Here is a 15527-nt window from a genome sequence, read left to right on the forward strand (position 1 = left end):
TGAACCGTATAAAATGTAGGATAACGCACAATTTTTAGTTGTTGTTAAAACTCACCCGAGGATATTTTTTCATTGACTTTTCAGATACAGTGGAAGGGAGTGAGGGATGGAGAGAGAGAGCGAAACATCGATTGGTTGCTTCCCACAGGTCTTCAGTGGGGGCCTGGGATGGAATCTGCAACCCAGGTATGGTGCCCTTGACCAGGAATCAAACCTGAGACCCTTTAGTCCAAGGGCTAAAGCTCTAACCACTGAGCCAGGGCTAACACAATTTTGACTAAGAATTTTATTACATCATTTTCTTGCTCTTTTTCTCTCTTGACTAAGATAATGATAAAAAATAAATAAAACTAGTAGCAAGATGAAAAAAGAAGTGAAGGCCACAAGATTCCACAAACTAAACAATCAGCACTGAATAAATGATTTCTGGATTAATTTTATACTCAAATTTTAAATATTCAATTAAATTTAATTCAGAATGCTTTGCATTTATCTTGGATTTCAGAAAATGTAGCTGCTTCTATAAAGTACTTTTCTTTAGGCTTCCTTTGAATATATATATTATTCAAAGGTTTACTCCTATTTTGTGTCAATGAGGGGAATCACTGAGAAACACAATATTTCTCATGCAATCAAATTAAAATATATTTCAGTTAAACAGCTTTATGTAATTCACATGTCCATCAATACTGCACTTTTTAAAATATAATCCCCCTAAAAATTAATGTCTTGAATATTATATCAAGCCATAGACTTGTTTTATTAGACAATTATTTTTATTAATTTTATAGAGAGGAACAGAGAGGGAGTGGGGGGGGGTAGAAAGAGATCGGTGTGAGAGAGAAACATCAGTCGGTTGCTTTCTGCACACACCCCGACCAGGGGCCACAACCTGGGTATGTGCCCTCACCAGGAATCCAACCCACCACCTTTTGGTATATGGATAATGTTCCAACAAACTGAGCCATACTGTCCAGGTCTTACTGAGAAATATTTTTATAAAAATTGTAAAAGTATCAAGATATATAATTTCATAACACCCTCCTACCAAAATCACATTTATGGATTTTACTATTAATTCAATGATCTATGCAATTTTTTTATAATAATCAAAAACATCAAGATAACATTATTTTAAAAAGTAAAAGAATTTGGTATAAAATATTCTTTTCAAGTTTCTAAAATTCTAGACCTGGACAGGGGCCTCCGTTGATTGGATTGTCATCCCATACACCAAAAGGTTTTGGATTTGATTCCCAGTTAGGGCACATACCTAGGTTACAGGTTCAATCCCCAGTTGGGGTGCATATGTTAGGTAACCAACTGATGTTTACTTCTCTCTCTCTCTCTCCCCCCCCTTCTTCTCTCTCTAAAATCAATAACAACATACCTTTGGGTGAGAATGAAAAAAATAAAAACAAATGAAGTTTATAAAATTCTAAAGGATCTGAATGCCTCACAACAGAATCATTTCTATGTATATTCTTTTTTTTATATATATATTTCTTATTTTTTTTTATTTTATTTTTGTTACAGATGTTTCACCTTTTTTACCCCATTGCTACCCTCCTCCACCTCCCCCCTGCCCTGTCCCCGGCTTTGTTCTCCATGTCCATTGGTTAGGCATACATGCATATAAATTCTGTGGTTTATCTCTTCCCTCCCCCCACCACATCCTCTTCTTAGGGATGTCAGTCTGTACCCTACTTCCATGTTTCTGGGTCTACCGTATTCTTCAGACTGTTATGTTCATTATATTCCACAAATAAGTGAGATCATGTGGTATTTGTCTTTTTCTGCTTGGCTTCTTTCACTTAGGATAATAATTTCCAGGACCCTCCATGTCGTCTCAAAGGATAAGAGATCGTTCTTTCTTACAGCTGCATAGTACTCCATTATGTATATGTACCACTGCTTTTTTATCCATTCGTCTACTGATGGACACTTGGGCTGTTTCCAGATCTTAGCTATTGTGAATAGTGCTGCTATGAACATAGGGGTACAGATATTCTTTCTAATTAGTGTTTCAGGCTTCTTAGAGTATATTCCTGAAAGCAGGATCACTGGGTCAAATGGAAGTTCAATTTTATTTTTTTCAGGTAACACCATAGTGTTTTCCATCTTGGCTGCACCAGTCTGCATTCCCACCAGCAGTGTACTAGAGTCCCTTTTTCTCCACACGCTCACTAACACTTGTTGTTTGATGATTTGTTGATGGCGGCCATTCTGACAGGTGTGAGGTGATACCTCATTGTTGTTTTAATTTGCGTCTCTCTGATAATTAGTGATGTTGAGCATTTTTTCATATGTTTCTTGGACAATTGTATATCCTGTTTAGAGAGGTGTCTATTCAGCTCCTCTGCCCATTTTTTAATTGGGTTCTTTGTCTTCCTTTTGTTGAGTTTTATGTGTATTCTTTATAATTCGGAAATTAACCCCTTATCTGATATATCATTGGCAATGATGTTCTCCCATACAGTGGGTTGCCTTGCCACTTGGATAGTTGTTTCTTTTGCTGTGCAGCTTGTTTCTGTTGCCTTAGGTGATTATCAGTGAAAATTCTGCTGTGTATGATGTCTGAAATTTTGTTGCCTACATTTTCTTCTAGGATTTTTATGGATTCATGGGTCACATTTAAGTCTTTTATCCATTTTAAGTTTATTTTTGTGTATGGTGTAAGTTGATGGTCTAGTTTTATTTTTTTGCAGGTAGCTGTCCAATTTTCCCAACACCATTTATTAAAGAGGCTGTCTTTACTCCATTGTATGCTCTTGCCTCTTTTGTCAAATATTAATTGCGCATAGTGTCTTGGGTCCATTTCTGGGTTCTCTATTCTGTTCTACTGTTCTATATGCCTGTTCTTGTGCCAGTACCAGGCTGTTTTGGTTACAGTCACTTTGTAGTATAACCTGATATCTGGTATTGTGATCCCTCCAACTTTGTTCTTCTTTTTCAAGATTGCTGTGGCTATTCGGGGTCTTTTTTGGTTCCATATGAACTTTTGAAGTATTTGTTCTAGTTCTATGAAATATGTCGTTGGTATTTTGATGGGGATTGCATTGAATCTATAGATTGCTTTGGGTAGTATGGACATTTTAATTATGTTAATTCTTCCAATCCATGAACAGGGTATGTTCTTCCACTTTTTTATATCTTCCTCTATTTCTTTTTTCAATGTCCTGTAGTTTTCTGCAAATAGGTTCGTTACTTCTTTGGTTAAGTTTATTCCTAGGTATCTTAATTTTTTGCTGCAATAGTAAATGGGATTGTTTTTTCAGTTTCTCTGTGAATTCATCATTGCTGTATAAGAATGCAGTTCATTTCTTGGCGTTAATTTTTTATCCTTCTACTTTGCCAAATTGATTTATTAAGTCTAGTAGATTTTTGATGGACTCTTTAGGGTTATTTTTTATGTATAATATCATATCATCTGCAAATAATGACAGTTTCACTGCCTCCTTTCCAATACAGATCCCTTTTATTTTTTCTTCCCTTCTGATTGCTGTCCCTAAGACTTCCAGTATTATGTTAAATAAGAGTGGTGAAAGTGGGCACCCCTGTCTTGTTCTTGTTCTTAAAAGAAACATTTTAGTTTCTGCCCATTGAGTATTATGTTGGCTGTAGGTCTTTCATATATGGCCTTTATAATGTCGAGATATGCTCCCTCTATTCCCACATTACTGAGCGTTTTTATCAGAAATGGATGCTGGATTTTGTCAAATGCTTTTTCAGCATCTATTGATATGATTATGTGGTTTTTATTCTTCATTGTATTTATGTGGTGCATGCCCTGGCCAGTTTGGCTCAGCAGTAGAGCATAGGCCTGTGGTCCAGAGACACCCAGGTTCAGTTCCCGCTAAGGGCATGTTCCTTGATTGCAGTTTGTCCCAGGTCCTGTTTGGGTCGTTTGGGTGGCAACCACTCGATGTGTCCCTTTCACATTGATGTTTCTATAGCTCTCTCTCCCTTTCCACTCTATTTGAACAAAGAATGGAAAAATGTCCTCAGATGAGGATTTAAAAAAAAATTATTTATGTGGTGCATCACATTTATTAATTTGCGAATATTGTACCAGCCTTGCATCCCTGGAATGAATCCCACTTAGTCATGGTGCATACATTTTTTGATGTATTGCTGGATTCTATTTGCTAGTATTTTGTTCAGGATTTTGGCATCTATGTTCATCAGGAATATTGCCCTGTAGTTTTCTTTCTTTGTAGTGTCTTTTTCTAGTTTTGGAATTAGAATTATGCTGGCCTCATAGAACGTGTTTGGAAGTGTTCCTTCCTCTTGAATTTTTTAAAATAGTTTAAAAAGAATTTTTGTTAGTTCTTTTTGAATGTTCGGTAAAACTCCTCTGTGAAGCCATCCAGGCCTGGGCTTTTGTTTGCTGGGAGAGTCTTGATTACCTCTTCAATTTCCTTAGTTGTTATTGTTCTGTTCAAGTTTTCTATCTGTTCCTGGTTTAGTTTTGGGAGACTATGTGTTTTTAGAAATTTGTACATTTCGCTTAAATTGTCGAATTTGGTGCCACATAATTTTTCATAGAAGTTGTTAACGATCTTTTGTATTTCTGTGTTGCAGTTGGTACTTCTCTTACGTCTCTGATTTTGTGTATTTGGGTTCTCTCATTTTGTTTCTTGGTGAGTCTACCTAAGGGTCCATCAATGTTGTTTATCTTTTCCAAAAACCAGTTCTTTGTTTCATTGATCGTTTGATTTGTTCTTTTGGTCTCTATGTCATTTATTTCTGCTCTGATCTTTAGTATTTCCTTTCTTCTACTTGCTTTGGGGTTTTCATTTTGTTTGCTTTCTAATTCTTTCAGTTGTTAGACAGTCAATTAGAAATGATTCTTGTTTCTCGAGGTAGGCATGTAGTGTTACGAACTTCCCTCTCAGAACTGCTTTTGCTGCATCCCATAGATTTTGTGTTGTTCTGTGTTCATTTTCGTTGGTTTCCAGGAAGTTCTCAATTTCTTCCTTGATTTCCTCGGTAACCCATACATTGTTTAATAACATGCTATTTAGCCTCCATGTGTTCAAATGTCTTTACATGTTCTTGTTGCAATTGATTTCTAGTTTCATGCCATTGTGATCTGAGAAGATGCTTGATATGATTTCAATCTTCTTGAACGTGTAGAGATTGATTTTGTGTCCTATCATGTGGTCTATCTTTGAGAATGTCCCATGTGCACTTGAGAAGAATGTGAATTCTGTAGTTTTGTGCTGTAATTCTCTGTAGATATCTATTAAATCCATTTGTTCTAGTGCTTCATTTAGTGTCTCTGTTTCCTTGCTATTTTTTTTGTCTCGAGAATCTGGTTGTCAGCGAGGTGTTGAAGTCCCCTGCTATGATTATATCACTGTCAATTTCTCTTTTAAAGTTCTCCAGAAGATTTTTAATATATTTTGATGCTCCTATATAGGGTACATATATGTTTATTAAGGTTATATCTTCCGGTTGGATAGATCCTTTCAATATTATGTAGTGGCCTTCTTTGTCTCTAGTTATGGATTTCATTTTGAAATCTATTTTATCAGATATGAGTATTGCTACCCCATCTTTTTTAAGCGTTCCATTTGCTTGGAAGATTTTTTCCATCCCTTCACTTTCAACCTATGTGATTCTTTGTTGTGAGGTGGGTCTCTTGTAATCAGCTACTCTATGTCCTTTTATTGGAGCATTCAGTCCATTTACATTTAAGGTGATTATTGATATGTATTTATTTATTGCCATTTTTGTTTAGTTTGGTCATATTTTTCTTCCTATTTCTTCTTCTAATTACAGCAGTCCTTTTAACATTTCTTGCAGTGCTGGTTTGGTGCTAATGTATTCCCTTAGCCTTTTTCTGTCTGGGAAGCTCTTTATTTGACCTTCTGTTTTGATTGACAGCCTTGCTGGGTAGAGTAGTCTTGGATTCATATCTTTGTTTTTCATGACCTTGATTACTTCATGCCATTCCCTTCTGGCCTGTAGTGTTTCTGTTCAGAAGTAAGCTGATAGCCTTATGGGGGTTCCTTTGTAGGTTACCTGTTGTTTATTTGTTGGTGCTTTTAGGATTCTCTCTTTGTCTTATTTTTTGGCATTTTAATTACTATGTGTCCTGGTGTGGGCCTATTTGGGTTCTTCTTACTTCGGGTTCTGTGTTTCTTGAACTTGAATGCCTTCTTCTTTCACCAAATTAGGGACGTTTTCTGTCATTATTTGTTCGAATATATTCTCTACCCCTTGCTCATTTTCTTCTTCTGGGACTACTATGATGTGAATATTATTACGTTTCCAGTTGTCCCCCAGTTCTCTTAAGCTGTCTTCCTGTTTTATAATCGATTTTTCCTTTTGGTTTTCTGATTGGTTGATTTTTCTATCCTGTTTCTAATTCACTGATCTGGTCCTCAGCTTCCTCTACTCTGGTGTTTAGACCTTCCAATGTGTTCTTTATTTCTGATATGTCATTCCTGATTTCTTCTTGGTCGGTTTTCATTTCGAATTAGTTGATTTTCAACATCTCTATGTCCTTACTCATGCTGATGAGCTTCCTCAAGATCATGGCTCTGAATTCTAGCTCTGTTAACTTGCTTAACTGCTCCACATTTATCTCATTTTTGGTAGAGGTCTCTTTTTCTTTCATTTGACTTTTGTTTCTGTGTTTCACCATTCTGGCCAACTCAATGGGTTTTGGAGCCTGCAAAATTTTCCCTGTGGGTGTTGGGGATCTGCTCTTTGTCGCTCCCTCATCTGGTTTTGGATGAGTGAGGGAGGAGCCATATTAAACACCACTGTCAAGTCTTACTTTCCTGGTTAGAGTTGCGAGCCCAGGAATGGTTCAGTTATCTTCTAGCTTTTTGCCTGGAGGCTATCAGTAGTGGTTACCTGAAGAGCCTGGGTTCTCAGTTGAAAAAACTCCCTCAGGTGATCAGAGTAAGGGTATTTCCCAAAGGTGGGGCAGATGCTGGTTGTTAGTGAGCCTCAATTTGCATTTTAATGGCCCACCTGGGTGGGGTTGAGTCTCTGAGGGAGGTCCGCCACCTCTTCCCAGAGCCCTGGGAAGGAGTAAGATGGCCATCATCCTGCATGGCTGCAATTCAGCAAAACCTCTGAGTGCCCTTCAAATCCGAAGTGTCCCCACACAGTTCCAGTCCAGTCTGCCCTCCCTCTGATGGAACCCATGGTGAGTGGCTATGGCTATTTTAGCATCTGTGCTGGCTCTGCACTGTGGAGCCACCTGGGAGTTTAACCTGAGGGCTCTGCTCACAGCCAGGCTGCTGCTGTCTGTAGGTCCCAGCCCCCCTCTTGTGCCTCTGCAATCCTACCTGGATCGAGTCAGTGTCCCTGGTTATATGATCCTCACAAGCTGCGTTTCTGTTGCTTTTTTCTGTCAATTTGTCTGTGTTTTAGTTCTACTTCTAGTTTGGTCCTGGGAGATGGTCTGTGTAGCTTCCATTCACTCTTCTGCCATTTTTCCAGAATCATTTCTAAATTTTAATAAAGTTCAAGCTACAGCCCTGGCTGGTGTTGTTCAGTGGTTAGAGCATCGGCCCACACCAAAGAATACTGGGCTTGATTCCAGTCAAGGGCACATACTTGGGTTGCAGGTTTGATCCCTGCCCCTGTCTGGGTGCATGTGGGAGACAACCAATCGATGTCTCTCTCTTTCTCTCTCCCCTCTCCCCACTCCCTTTATAAAATCAGTGGAAATCAGGTGACAATTAACAAAAAAAAAAAAAAAAACCATTTAAGGTAAAAATCAGATATCCTTATATTTTAAAAAAATCCACAATTTACATATTAAGTTCAAAAACATTTATTATATTCAGAAAAATATTACTTTTGACTTCTTTGAAAACAGAAAGCAGTGAATAGCAGCATACTTACTACTGATTGAGTAGATTTTGACTTTTAATTTAGGAATAAGTTTAGCTCATAATATGAAATAAAAATAAAAGTTTCCCCTTCTCTCTCCTCCAAGTTTCTTTCTGGAGCATTGACCAGTCACTAAATAATATTCTGCTGGTAAAGGAAAAAAGCAACTTAATCACAGTCTGAACCCAAATATTTCATTAGTTTCACTGGCTTCAGTGAAGCTCCCACAGGAATAATCGTCAATCAGTAAATCACCACAGTGAGACTATGACAGCTCTGACTGATATATGAAAATGACATTACCTACTCTTAACAATACAGTCATACAAATAAATGAATCACAATTCTCAGTTTTAAAAAATGACAATAGTCCGGCCAGTATGACTCACTGGTTGAGCATTGACCCATGTACTAAGGGGTCGCCAGTTCGATTCCCGGTCAGGATACATGCCCTGGTTATGGACCAGATCCCCAGTGGGTAGCTTGCAGGAGGCAGCCAATCTATCTTCTTTCTCATCGATGTTTATATGTCTCTCTCCCTCTCATTTCCTCTCTCTCTAAAATCAATGAAGGAAAAAAAATAAAATAAATAAAAATGACAGTAAGTCTTAAGAATTTTTCCTGGCTTGTGTGTCTCAATGGATTAAGCGTTGTCCATGGAGTGAGAGGTCCGGGTTCGATTCCTGGTCAAGGCACATGCCCAAGTTGTGGGCTTGATCCCCAATAGGGGGCATGCAGGAGAGCCGATCAGTGTTTCTCTCTCACATTGATGTTTGTCTCTCTCTCCCTAAAAAATAAATAAATAAATAAAATCAATAGAAACATTTAAAAAAACAAAAGAATGTCCAAACACACTCAGTTTGTGTATGCTACATTTTAACCTAACTTATATTCTTTTGAGGCTTCATTTTGTTTGTTTGATTTTAATCTATAAACAAATGAGACTGGTATTACCCACTGATTTTCCACATAGGTAGTACAGTAATAGGAGGCATTTTGGAAAGACGTGAGAACATTTTTAGTTTTCACAGTGATTGGTACTAGGGGGCAGACCTAGGGATCGACCACACATGCAGGAACAGTCCCACGTCCCCAACAACTTTAAAATGTCCTTCTGTTCATTCCTTTCATTAGAACTTTCAATATGACTATCTGAGCCTAGAGAGTAACTCCTTTTCACATACTTCAGTTTTAACAAATATGACTTTTCCAGGGCTTCAACTCTTACATTAATATGCACTTCTGTTTGGAACTTTACCAAGAGTCATCACTATTTCAGAAAAATCACCTCAACCATCACAAATCTGCTCACTGTATATGAGTCAACAATACGGCACACCTGGATTAGGATTCCTTGACAAAGATTGTTGTTCAAAGTGTTGTTCATGACAACACTATGAACAGGTGGAAACAGCCACCTACTTCATTGTGTCTTCCAGTAGAGTCATGCCTGAGCACTTATATATTGAAATGCATGTTTTGTTATAAATTTCTTTCCTGTTACTTTCTATCATAATTAGAGCAATATATTGTTTATTTTTAATGTAACCTACTTACACATGCAATTATGTATAAATTTAATTGTAGGATAGCAAAAGAGTAATACAAAGTATTTTATGAAAGCAAAACACTAGATCTGATAGGGATGCAAAAAATTGACCTAGAATATCATGTAAGTTTCCTTGCCTCTGCAACATTCCTTGATTCCGTGAAAAACTTGCAGTTTGGCAAGCCCTGATCATTAGTAACCCTTTACTTCTACTTTTACATTTGGAAGTATTGCAATTAAGTTAAAAGGAGAAATACATGTGGTTGCTAAGGTGATACATAAAAACACAGACTCTACTAAATTCTTAAACATTTGTGTGAGTAATGGGAAATGCCACAGCAATGATGCCTTTTACAGGTAAATAGAGAGGGACAGAAAAATACCTAAGGTAGCCCTGGCTGGTATGGCACAGTTGGCTGAGTGTTGTCCATGCACCTAAAGGTTTCCCGTTGGATTCCCAGAGGGGGTGCATGCAAGAGGCAACCAATCAATGTGATCAATGTTTCTCTTTCACGCCAATGTTTTTCTCTCTCGCAAATCAATTTTTTTAAAAACACACATTTAAAAAGAAAGAAAAACACCTAGGGTAGAAGTGGAGCCTTCACATCCACTTGGTCTCGATTGTCTACACTACTGACCTCACAGGTGATGGTGCCCTGTTCTCTCCTCGGACTGAGTCACACAGTTTAGTGATACACTGCCTTAGCATTTCTCTCACAAAATTCATTCAAGAAATTATACGTTGGCAAGCGATGCAAATGCTTCAAATGTAAAGCAGGATGAAAACTTCTAACAACCAATTGCCCAAGTCTACTTAGCAAAGCTTGTCTTTCAAAAAGCAACACCTTCAGCTGAAATACTGGCTTACAGATGATATAACTATACTCCCATTTTTCGGAGACAATCACTTTTGTCATCAGACTGAGGAATAATCAATATCCCCATTGTATTAATTTTCAGTTTGTAGAAATGTCCTGGAGACATTATTTCAGTAACTGTTATCACCCCTTCCCCATGCAACTGGATTCTCAGCACATCCACCTTCTCCTCCATTATGTCTTACCACTCACCATTATTACCTTTCCCCCTCACCACATTAGTGCTCATCAGAGGCAACAACTTTTGACATTCCACAAATTTGTATATGTCAAAATAAACTCCCTAAGACAAAATTTGAGGAAATACTCCCTGGTGAAATAAGATAACCCATACTTCATGTATAATAAATATACCCCTCTTATTAAAATGACCAAGAGCCAGGAAATAAATACCTGATTATATACAAAGTACTAAATGTAAAAGAAAGAAAAAAAAAATCTTAAGTTTGGCTCACAAAACAAATGAAAGATTGGGAACACCAACTAGAAAATTCTTAATTGAGAAAGTTTAACAACATTATTTTATTTAAAACAACAAGCTGTACTGAGATATTTAAATAATATAATAAAAGATAATGCTTTACAAGTTATAAATTTCAAAATTACTTTAAGATCAGATAAGAAAGCAATAAATCTATTTGAAGATATATAAACATTTAATTTTTAACTCTTCTGAGTTTCTGACAATAAGAAATAATTTATAACTTATATAGAAAGGAGAAAGCTCTATTATCAGCAATATCGTTTATAAATGATTTTTAAAATTTTTCTTACTGACCTCCACAATACATGAAGGATACCAAATAACCAATTTTCTGAAAATGTATGTGTTTAACTAAATAAAAGCATGAAACAAAAGGATTTGGAAACCAAAAGCACTTAATTCTCAAGTTTCCCATAACTTCAGTGTTTGGGTTTACAGAGATTATGGGTTGATGTCTGGGTTGAGGGGCACATTTTAACATGATGAAACATTTTAAGTCTACATGACTGAAAAATTAAGAAAAAGAAGCTTCACCATTGGCCCTTTGAGAAAAGAAAATGACATAGCAATGGGACAACCCTGTAGAAAGTTCTTACCCGCAGGGCCTCGATCACGAGGTCTCTGGCCTCAAGCTCCCCTTCCATCACGCTGAGGAGCATACGAAGCTCTGATTTACTGAGGGTGTCCACATCAAACTCTTTTTTCTGTAACACAAATTTTAAAAAATCAATGAAAAAACTATTTCTAGGAACAACGCACATGTCCATGTGCACAGCCTCGTTAAAAGGAACATGCTCTTTACTACTCCTGCCCCCCCTGCACATGTGCGCGTGCACACACACACACACACACACACACACAGGGCAGGTATACAGCAGATTATTTTTATCCCAGCGGCTCTGTAAATCCAAGAAGCACCCGGGCCCTGTTTGGCAGCAGACATTCTATGCCCTGACCTTCAAAAAGAAGGGGTAAAAACCATAACACCAACATAGTAAATCTCTCCATTAGGGAGATCTACTTTCCCAGTCTGACTGCACATGTAGATTCAGAATGTCTTCAAATTGCAACACAAATTGAAAATCTCTACATTTTGTATCAAAACAGGCCCGGAGTATGTTGGGGGGGACAATGCAAGGGTAGCCAAGAAAGCACAAGAATGTATTCTTAGAAGGGCTCTAATGTAAAGGCTCCTGGAAGGTTACTATAAATTCCAGAACATCCAATAATAACGGGTCATGTTTATAGAACGCTCGCAGCAGAGGCCACCAGCTGGCAGTCTACAGCCAAATCTGGTCCACAGATGTGTGTTAGTTGGGCCACAAAGTGTTTTATTTTTTTTTATTCAGTTAACATTAAAAAATCCTGAAGGTGTTACAAAAAAATCCAGATCTCTGGTTTCTCTTCAAATTTCAGATGACTGGGTAACCTCAGATTCACATTCCCACAGGGTAATAATCCACAGAGCTAAGTAGCAGCAGCCCCTTTAGAAGGAACATGCTCTTTACTTTGACACACACACACACACACTCTCACAGTTGTAAATGTGCATTTTTGAGAGGCCTGGCCCACCACCCACATTTTGTTATCTGGGCCTATGGTCAGTTGAGTCTGAAACCCCTGCTATATTGTTATCAAAGGCTTTCTGATACAATGCCTCTGTAGATTCTTGCCATTCCAAAGGCAGGCTGCGGCTGGAATAAATGAGCCTTCAAAGACCCGTCGACACCACAGGTGCTGGCACCAGGGCCCTGTGTGTCATAATCCTCACCCATGACCATGCCAGCTCGGCTGTCTTCTCTGTATTTCTTCTCTGGTGACTGCATCCAATATCACCACTTTAAATCCCACTGATCTACCACTGATTCCCAATTATTTTGTCTCCAACTCTGCCCGTTATCCTCACAGCAAGTTTTACAAGTATATCCTCAGACAGTGAATTTCCAGATGAAGCTGAGAGAGGATCAGTTCATAGCTCTGGCTGGTGAGTTTTTCACAGGCTAAGCTCCCTCTACAACACTTGGTTCTGCTGAGCCCTTCTGTGGAGAGACTCATTTGATAAACCCAGTCACCATTAGAGGGAGGGGACACATGTTCATCCCCAAATGTCTTAGAATACCCAACCTCAGAAGCCATACTTCAGGACATTCCTAAATATCTCTTCACATTGCATAGCACCCAGTGGTTCCCAAGTATTCTCAAAGAACCAAATCTATCTATAAGAAACCATCCCATCTATGTGTCACTTAAGAAAACCACAACTCAGAGAAGTTGGACAATGTGCTCAGATCATGCAACCAGGAAATGACAGAACTACAACTAAGTACTTGACTTTTCTACACACTTTACCAGCACAGTGCAAACGTCTAGAGACGAAAAAGATGAAAAATAGTGTCATTTATCAATCAGCTCATGAGAACTATTTTAGCACCCATGTACCTGACCCTACACTAAACCTCTAACACAGAAGTAAACATGGAAAGCCCATAAATGATCCCAGGGGCTTTCAAACAGGCCATGACCAGAAACTGGTCACTTCTCAATTTTGAAAGGAAACTTCTGGAACGTTATAATAACAGTTTATGGGGAAAGAGACCAGAGATAGCTGGTTCTTCAAAGGAATATTTTAGGATTTTCCTCTTAAAATTGCTTCTTTTTGCACATACATTAGACAGAGCAGTTGTTTGGAAAGGCAGAGGATAGAAATTAAAAAAAGAAAGAAAGAAAAGAAAAGCTATAGCAAGCCTGAAGCAGGAGTAGTTCTGGAAGGCTTAGACAGCGGTTCTCAACCTTTTGGTCACGACCCCTTTGGGGGTCGAACGACCCTTTCACAGGGGTCGCCTAAGACATAACAGTGGCAAAATTACACTTATGAAGTAGCAACAAAAATAATTTTATGGTTGGGAGTCACCACAACATGAGGAACTGTATTAAAGGGTCGCGGCATTAGGAAGGTTGAGAACCACTGGCTTAGAAGGTTAACTTAGTGATGTTCCTTGTGAATAGTAAAATCCAATGTAGTAGGGCTCCAATTTGGCTCCCACTATATAGTGGTGTCACATAACTCTTAGAAAGCAAGCGTTCTCAAATTTAGACACAGAGTGGAATCACCTGGAGACTCTGTTCACAGACTTCTTGGGCTCCACCCCAGTGTCTGGTTGAGTTGTCTGAGGCAGGGCCCTGAACTTGCCTTTCTAACAGGCTCCTGCTGCTGCTGCTGGTGCAAGGACTGTACTTAGAGAACCATTTCTGCAACTTATCCCAGTCTCTGTTTTATCTGTATAACAGAAAACCTAACATTTACCCCACCAAGTTCTTGTGAGGATTAAACAAAAACATAAGTGCTAAATAAAGGTGGGTGATTGTTAAATAACGCTGAGAGCACCAGGTACTTTATGTAGGGAGGCATGGAATATTGTCTATAAGCCTATTTCTTTGAAAATCTACCAGCCCATGTCCAGTAAACTCAGTTTATTGACTATGATGAAAGACCGACTCTTTTATCCTGGTTTTTCACACTGGGATGGGAAAGTAAGTTGCAGTTCTTACATGATTTGGTACAGCATTTTCAACCAGTGTGTCATAAGAATTTTTTTTTAACTTTTTATTGTTAAATGTATTACAGATGTTCTCTTCCCCCCACCCACCCCATCTCCCCAATCCCATCCCTCTCCTGCCTTCCCCACATTATCATCTGTGTCTATTGGTTATGTATACATGCATATAAGTTCCTTGGTTTCTCTCTTCCCATACCATCTTCCCCGTTCCCTTTGAGGTTCATCAGTCTAACAAACAATTTGTACTTCTTAATCCCTTCATCATTTTCAACCAACTCCTCTCCCATCTGGCAACCAACAAAAAGTTCTCTGTATCTGCTTGCTCATTTTGTTTGTAGATTCAATTGTTGACAGATATGTATTTATTGCCATTTTATTGTTCATATTTTTTATCTTCTTCTTCAAGAAGACCTGTCAACATTTCACATAATACTGGTTTGGTAGTGATGAACTCTTTTACTTTTTTCTTGTCTGGGAAACTCTTTATATGGCCATCTATTCTTAATGATAGCTTGTAGGACAGAGTAATCTTGGTTGTAGGGTAATGCTTTTCACCACTTTAAATATTTCTTGTGACTTCCTCCTAGCCTGCAAAGCTTCTTTTGAGAAATTGGCTGACAATCTTATGGGAACTCCCTTGCAGGTAATTAACTGCTTTTCTCTTATTGCTTATAAGATTCTTTGTCCTTAACCTTTGGCATTTTGATGATGATGTGTCTTGTTGTGGACCTCTTTGGGCTCATCTTCTTTGGAACTCTCTGTGCTTCCTGGTCTTCTATGTCTGTTTCCTTCACCAAGTTAGGGGAGTTTTCTGTCATTATTTTCTCAAATCGGTTTTCAATTTCTTTCCCTCTCTCTTCTCCTTCTGGCACTACCATGATGTGAGTGTTGGTACGCCTGAGGTTGTACCACAGCCTCCTTATACTATCCTCATTTTTTTTTTTGGATTATTTTCTCTTTTTGTTGTTCTGATTGGGTGTTTTTTGCTTCCTTATATTCCAAAGTTATGGTTTGCTTCTTGGCTTCACCTACTCTACTATTGAGTCCCTGTTAATTATTCTTTATTTAGTTAGTGAATCCTTCATTTCTGACTTGTCTTTTATTATGCTCTTGAGGCCCTCACTAAGATCACTGAGCATCTTTGTAAGCAGTGTTTTGAACTCTGCATCTGTTAGATTATATATCTTCATTTCATTTAG

The 15527-nt window shown here is 38.1% G+C and overlaps 1 protein-coding gene across 1 annotated transcript in view; it reads right to left on the bottom strand.

The window, feature by feature from the left end:
* Window positions 1-15527, bottom strand: part of CTTNBP2 (cortactin binding protein 2) — a 236069-nt gene that overhangs the window by 204299 nt on the left and 16243 nt on the right. The window contains exon 2 of the mRNA XM_036246679.1: window positions 11368-11475. Within this exon, the coding sequence (XP_036102572.1) occupies window positions 11368-11475 (108 nt within the window). The remainder of the gene's footprint in view (window positions 1-11367; window positions 11476-15527) is intronic.

Source organism: Molossus molossus, unplaced genomic scaffold (genome assembly GCF_014108415.1).
Source record: "Molossus molossus isolate mMolMol1 unplaced genomic scaffold, mMolMol1.p scaffold_m16_p_7, whole genome shotgun sequence".
NCBI lineage: Eukaryota > Metazoa > Chordata > Mammalia > Chiroptera > Molossidae > Molossus > Molossus molossus.